Here is a 7,030-nt window from a genome sequence, read left to right as displayed (position 1 = left end):
TTTGTTGGGGTTTTGTTTGTTTGTTTGTTTGTTTTGTGCATTTTTTGGTTGGTTGGTTGGTTGGTTGGTTGGTTGGTTGGTTGGTTGGTTGGTTGGTTGGTTGGTTGGTTGGTTGGTTGGGAGGTGGGGGTTGGGGTTTGGGTGTGGGTTTTTCCCCCATAGAGGAGGCAGCACATTTCTGCGCAGGGAATCCCCACTGTTGAGACATACATTTCTGTTCTGATTCACTATGTGCCACTGTGAATACAAGAAAGCTACTCTTAGCAACTTTTTTCCTCATTAAGGATGGATGTTTACTTTAAGACACCCAGAAAAAAAGTGTTAAAAAGCTAACAGCTACATTCCCAATTCAAATTGGTCAGAATTTCACAGAACTGGGCACTGAAACATTCAAAATACATACAGACATAAAGAGGTTTGCAGCTTCCTTCCCAGTAAGGTTTCTAAGGAGGGGAAATAGCTTTGCAAATTAATTGCTCCATTACAAAATATCTCTGACATTAAAATCTCTCATTCAAACATTTTATGATGAAGTTTATACAGTTGTAAATTTAAGCAATCACTTATAATTCCTGCGCTAATTGCACAGCTGCTGTGCAGTAGTAACTCCACAGTTATATCACTTGCCACATTTGCTGGTAGTTTTCTAAAGGAGGACTGGTCTGTTGGGTGAGGTAACAAGCAACTTAAAGGAGAATTTCAAAGCTGAATAGCTCTTCCATCTGGAAAAAATTACCCTGAACCTTGTACAACTATTTACATCAGGGCAAGATACTACCAATCTGATGGAATTCTGTTTCGTACCCATTTTATATGGATAGAGAATTTCCCAAATGCTGTGCAGAGCACTCAGAAGCACTGAGGGATGTATGATTGGTATATGACAGAGAGAAAGCTGGGAGAAGGCAGGAGGAGGGATGGATCTCTTCTACTTTCTGAGCTCTAAAGGGATGGGATTATGGATTACAGGAATAGCGGAGATGTGGTGTGGAAGAGGGAGATGCAATGTGAAGGAATGTAAAGATAAAGACAGCGGAAACCCAGGCCACAAAGTGATTTGGATTAGATCATCATGGTGGCCAAACCTTTGAAATTAATCTGTGGTCAGGAAATTTCAGCATCTGCTGGAGGCACTTCCCAGGTGAGAGATTTCCGCTGTTTTCTGGTTTGGGCATGTGGGTAGAGCCTGGGGAGCTGAAAACACATGTCACCTTGGCACTGAGGTCCTGGAAGCTTAGTCTCGTAGAGGCAAACGGTTCAACTAGGGAAAATCAGAGGTGTGTAAAACCAAAGCGATACAAAAACTATGGACATAATTACTCCCAAGTGCTTTGACTGTGAAGTGGGCAGTGAGGTAGGGAATCACAGAATGTTAGGGATTGGAAGGGACCTCGAAAGATCATCCAGTCCAATCCCCCTGCTGGAGCAGGAACACCCAGATGAGGTTACACAGGAATGTGTCCAGGTGGGTTTTGAATGTCTCCAGAGAAGGAGACTCCACAACCTCCCTGGGCAGCCTGTTCCAGTGCTCTGTTACCCTCACTGAGAAGAAGTTTCTTCTCAAATATTTAAGTAGAACCTGTTGTGTTCCAGTTTGTACCCATTACCCCTTGTCCTACCGTTGGTTGTCACCGAGAAGAGCCTGGCTCCATCCTTGTGACACTCACCCTTTATATATTTGTAAACATTAATGAGGTCACCCCTCAGCCTCCTCTTCTCCAAACTAAAGAGCCCCAGCTCCCTCAGCCTTTCCTCATATGGGAGGTGCTCCACTCCCTTAATCATCTTTGTTGCCCTGCGCTGGACTCTCTCCAGCAGTTCCCCGTCCTTCTGGAACTGAGGGGCCCAGAACTGGACACAATATTCCAGGTGTGGTCTCACCAGGGCAGAGTAGAGAGGAAGGAGAAAGTCCAGCCCAGCAGGGCTCGGGGGGAACCTGCTCCCGAAACACCTCGCAGACAAACCCGTGCTGTGCCTCTACCCTCCCGGTCCCCAACCAGCGTATAGTGAAAAAGCGCACATTACAGTATCACAGTATGTTTGGGATTGGAAGGGACCTCGAAAGATCATCTAGTCCAATCCCTCTGCTGGAGCAGGAACGCCTAGGAGAGGACGCACAGGAATGTGTCCAGGCGGGCTTTGAATGTCTCCAGGGAAGGAGACTCCACAACCTCCCTGGGCAGCCTGTTCCAGTGCTCTGTCACCCTCACTGCAAAAAGAAAGAAAGAAAAAACCACAGCGATGGGGCGCAGTATAACGGGAAACAGCTCGGACGAGTCTCGGTGGGGCTGCGAAGCGGCAGCTGTGCGGGCGGAGGAAAAGCAGAGGCCGGCGCCGAGGCGCTGGTTGCTCGTCCCGGGGAGCTCCGGCAGAGGGCGCCGAGCGCGGGCTGAGGCGGCTCCGCCTCCGACCTGAGAGCGGCGGCGCGGGGACGGCAGTGGCAGGCGCGGGCCCGAGGCGCTGGGAGGACGCAGGTAACCGAGGTTCGACCGCAGCGCCCTAAGCCCCGCCGGGCCTCCCCTCCGGCAGGACCGAGACGCGGGGCAGCGGCGGGCTCCGCCGCGGCTCCAAGGTCGCGGGGCCGGGGGAGCTGCGGGGGCCGGCGTGGCCCCCCCGGCGGCGACTGTGGGCGCCGGCCAGGCCCGCGGGCCGCGGCCTCAGCTGGGGCAGCGGCCGGAGGAGTCGGGGCTCCCCGGGTTCTCCGCCTGCGGCGGGCCCGCCACCGAGGGCCCAGCGGTGGATCAGGGACCGCCCCTGGAGCGGGGGCTGGTGTTGCCGTGGCTGCCGGCCTCGGAACGGGCTGCCAGCCGCCCGAGTGGGCGGGCGGTGCGTGGATCTCCGTCCGCGCTGAGGTTTCACGGGGGAAAGGGGCCGTCCGTGGTGCTCGGGGCGGGCTCTCGGCCGTCCTGACAACGGGGAGCGGAGTGACATCGAGCGCTAAAAATAAGCAGCAATAGTTGTTCAAGTAACTGTTCCAGGAATTTGTCCCCAAACTGAGCAGAGGTGTGAGTCTTCTGTGAGGTTTGTACCGTCCTGAATATTAAATTAAATCCACATATTAAAAAAAAAGAAAAAAAGCCAAGGGAGTTGTTTTATTTTTGTTTGGCCGGTAGTTACCTTCATTAATCAGGGCTTTTTCCCAACCACAGGAAAAGTAACCTCATTCCGATTCATGCAGAGTTCACTTGCATGCAGGGAAAACAAAGTCGAGTCTCAGGAAGCACACACGTGTTTCACATGTGTAAGGCCATAATAAGAGCTGTTGCTCCACCTAGCTAGGAAGGACTGTAAATCGATTTCTAGAAGTGCTGACAGACATCTGGGCTTTTTGGGGGGTGTTTCCATCTACTTGTCCCAGGTTGGAAGTGGCTCTAGAAAGGAGCAGGACTGTGGAGCTCACCCATGAGACTGTTGCTGCTGCTGTCAGTCCTGTTGCAGTATATGGAGCAATGTAATTTCTCCTGAATTCCACCACAAAGCTATTTGCAATTTGGAGAAACAGGAGGGGAACATTGTGCAGCGCTCTGCCCCACAGCAGCGTTGTGGTGTGACCAGAGACTGAAGTTACGCAGGTTTTGACTCTCCTGGGTTTACCTGGTTGTGGTATTGAGCAAGTGGCTTTTATTGATAATAAGTCATGATAAATGAAGGTCTTCTTATGCTTTTTGTGACATAGTTAACTTAGTTTCTGTGTCTTTTGTGAATTGTGTTTCAGATGAATGGAGGAAAATGTCACAAATATCTTTAGACAGTTAATATGAAACACCAGAGAAGGAATTACAAACAGAGTATTCCACTGGGGTTTTTAGTGTTTGTTTTTCATCTGATGTTTTGCTCTTTGTAATGGTGGACAGTTTATGAGAAAGGCAGATCATAAAACCGGTATAGCCTTGTGCTTTTAGATGGTATATTGCTCTATAAGGAACTAGATAATAATATATTTTGTAGTAATTATTATGTTGTATCTGGATAAATCCTTCCAATAGTCAAAGCAGTTGCTCATTTTTACACAGGAATGTTTGTTTTATTTTAGGGTATGCTATGACTGGCTTCAGACTCCCCATCACTGCTTTTAGAAAACTAAATGTCTGGTTTGGACTGTGGGAGAAATTCCCCTCTAATAAACTGTATCTCTCATGGAGGAGAAGCCTATTCTGTAGCTGTCAAGCAAGCACAGTAAACTACAGAAGATGTTTCAGCTTTTCCCCGGCAAAGCTCTGTGCACTAAGACTTTCTCCAGAGCATATCTCAGTACTGTCTCTGCGGAACAAAAGTAACAAAAGCTCTAAAAGGAGCAGACGAACTGTACAAGAAGAGGAAGAAGAGGACGAAGATGAAGAGGAAAGCGATTTGGAAGATGAATTTGAAAATGACCCCGATATAGTAAAAGATTACAAGGATCTTGAAAAAGTAGTGCAGTCTCTTCGATATGATGTGATCATGAAAGCTGGTCTAGACATTGCAAGAAAGTAAGTATGGAGGAAACAACCTGCTGATCAGAAAGATGAAAATTTGAGTTTTGATACCCTTTTGTTGCTGGGATAACTCAGTATTTGGTTGGGGGTTTTTGGTGTAACTATTTTGGCTGTCAAAACCTATATTGTGTATGTATGGGTGTTCTTTTTTGTTCCACCTTAACTCCCTTGAAACAGCCTGTTTTCTGCATTTCCCTGTCTACAACATTTCTAAGATTGCTGAGGAGGCATTTTCTATCAGTTATTATTTATTTAAAATTAAGAAAAACACAAAATACTGTATTAAGCAATACAAAGAGATCCGAGATTGAGGGAGTACAATAATACGCTACTTAATGGCTGTAGAAACAGGGGGTGGTCAGTGTAAACCTAACGTTCTAGGTCAACCAGGTAAATGTGCAATCTATGAATATATTAAAATGTTTGATCTAATGCAGCTTACAGAAGCCTGATAATCGCAGTGTTGTTAGAACAGTGTATTAGTTTAACTTGATCACTTAAAAATTATTAAATTATTAAATTTAACATCTATGAACTAAAGGTATCCTTTATGTGCAGTTTAGAGTTGTGGAAATGCACCTTGCACATGAGTGGTGTTACATTATCTGCAAAGAAACAATTGTATTTGGTCTGCTGCACACTGTAAATGCAATAAAACCTTGTTTTTCTTCAGTAAAGTAGAAGATGCCTTCTACAATAATGAACTCAGGCTGAATGGAGAAAAACTATGGAAGAAAAGTAGAACTGTAAGACTTTTTAAAATTTAAATCTTTTAATACAGTACAAGAAAATAACTAAGGCATGACCTCTTCTCCCTCTTTTTACTTGAGTCAGAAGAGCTAACCACTGAATTGCTGTAAAAGGCGAATGAACAGCACTTGCTAACACCACTTCCAGCTTTGTGTGTGACTCTGATTCCCTGGGCAAGACATTATTCCCTAGGGCAGACAGGAGTCTTGTGATTAGAGAAGAAAATCTAAGGCTGGAAGTCAGGAGAAGCAGACGGTAGCAAGGACAGAGCTTTCCAAGTTGCTGAAGGGATGACAGATGTGAGGTTGATGGAGTAGGAACGATTAAATCCGAGATATTGGTGGAGCAGGCATATGATTAAAGAAAAAGAGAAAAGTTGATGATAGAAGGGGATTTAAGCTGGGGTAGCTCTGGGAAGGTTACTGTGTCTGTAATGGAGCACACAGGAGCACAGTTAGGGGGAAGGGCCAGAAGGGTTGCAGGCCATGCTTGTTCACAACAGAGCTTCCCAGAATGGTGACAGACGTATTTTTACCCAGCCTTTGTGTTGGGATGATCCTAGGTGGTAGTCACTGTCATTGAAGGGCAACAAGAAGAGAATTTTTGATCCCTGATCCCCTAAAGTTAAGGCTGGTTTTTGAGAGGCAAACTGCTTTTGTGACTTTTGAAAGGAACGCAAGCAGTTGACCCGCACTCTGTTTATTGAAACCACTTTAAACTCTTTTAAAGGAAGGGGAGCTTTGCATTTTGCTCTTTTGTGTCTGTGTTGATACAAAAAGATTGGCAGGAAACATCCTTCAGGAAAAAACCATACATTACACCTTTTTCTCTGAGTTAAGTGTTGGTCGTAGAACAGGAAGGGTAAAGCCCTTGACAGAGAAGGTCATGAGGCATTTAATTGCTTATTGCCAGGGCTTTCCTAAAAGTTCATAGCTGGAGGATCTATAATGGGTCTAGTATTGCCTTCCTTCCTCTTCCCCTGTGAGATAAGAGTATTAAATGGAAAGGAGCAAAATTAAATTGGGCGTGGACTGTGGGGATTTGTTTTCCCAAGGGAATGTTTATAATCACTCATCTCCTCTTTGTGTTTCCAGGTGAAAATTGGTGACACACTGGATCTCATAGTAGGTGAAGATAAAGACACAGGAACTGCTGTAGTTATGCGGGTAGTCTTAAAAAAAGTATCTGACAAAACTGAAAGTGAAAAATACAAAGTAATTTTGAGGCGTTGGAAAAACTTAAAAGTGCCCAAACAGGATGTATTTAAGTAACAAGGGGTTGCATGTGGCAGCGTAAGATTTTTGCAAAAAATGTATTTGTTGTTAAATACAAATTTTGGTTAAACAAAATTACAGTACCCTTTTTTAAGGGTTTATGTTGGAATGTGATCTCCCTCTGGCTGTGTACATCAATATTAATGCAATAAGCCTGTCACTTCTTGCTGTTAGTTTTGTTTCATGATACTGTGAGATAAAAGATCCAACTCTCACATTTCCAGGCAGTTTCCTTACAGATGTTATATATAAAGAACCAATAAAGACTAATTTGATCGCTGTTTAATTGCTGTCTAGTTTCATTAATCAGAAAGGTTCGTTAAAGCTGCCATCAAAACAAGCTGAACTGCTTTCTTAGTCTTATATCTAAATTCGTGAAATAGGGATAATAGGGATAAAAAAAAACAATTATGTAAAATTGCTTCCGTTTTCATTGTTGGTTTGATCCCGGTTAACAATACCAACTCTGTGCTTGTGTGCATGCTGCTATACTGAGAGTACAGAAGGATACTGATGGCAGCTGTGTATCTC

General features: G+C 45.0%; 1 protein-coding gene across 2 annotated transcripts; it reads left to right on the top strand.

Annotated features, from left to right (window-relative positions):
• Positions 1-2,346: 2,346 nt before the first annotated feature.
• On the top strand, positions 2,347-6,785 carry MTRES1 (mitochondrial transcription rescue factor 1). Of its 2 annotated transcripts, none has more exons than XM_065834458.2 (4): positions 2,347-2,474; positions 4,034-4,469; positions 5,149-5,221; positions 6,320-6,785. In XM_065834458.2, the coding sequence occupies exons 2-4, from the start codon at positions 4,042-4,044 to the stop codon at positions 6,494-6,496; spliced, it is 678 nt and encodes a 225-aa protein (XP_065690530.1). In that variant the 5' UTR covers positions 2,347-2,474; positions 4,034-4,041; the 3' UTR covers positions 6,497-6,785. The 2 variants fall into 2 exon arrangements, with proteins under 2 accessions (XP_065690530.1, XP_071662773.1); XM_071806672.1 differs by lacking the exon at positions 2,347-2,474 and adding an exon at positions 2,729-3,021.
• Positions 6,786-7,030: the final 245 nt, after the last annotated feature.

Source organism: Patagioenas fasciata, chromosome 3, assembly GCF_037038585.1.
Source record: "Patagioenas fasciata isolate bPatFas1 chromosome 3, bPatFas1.hap1, whole genome shotgun sequence".
NCBI classification, from domain to species: Eukaryota; Metazoa; Chordata; class Aves; order Columbiformes; family Columbidae; genus Patagioenas; species Patagioenas fasciata.
The sequence above is the reverse complement of the archived record's forward strand: the minus strand, read 5'-3'. Positions and strand labels throughout refer to the sequence as shown.

Bases quoted from the DNA above. Each gene is read 5' to 3' on its own strand.
- MTRES1 (XM_065834458.2), top strand. From the start codon at position 4,042: ATGACTGGCTTCAGACTCCCCATCACTGCTTTTAGAAAACTAAATGTC. The intron at 4,470-5,148 runs GTAAGTATGGAG...GTTTTTCTTCAG, and splicing joins GGTCTAGACATTGCAAGAAA to TAAAGTAGAAGATGCCTTCT. The intron at 5,222-6,319 runs GTAAGACTTTTT...TTGTGTTTCCAG, and splicing joins TATGGAAGAAAAGTAGAACT to GTGAAAATTGGTGACACACT.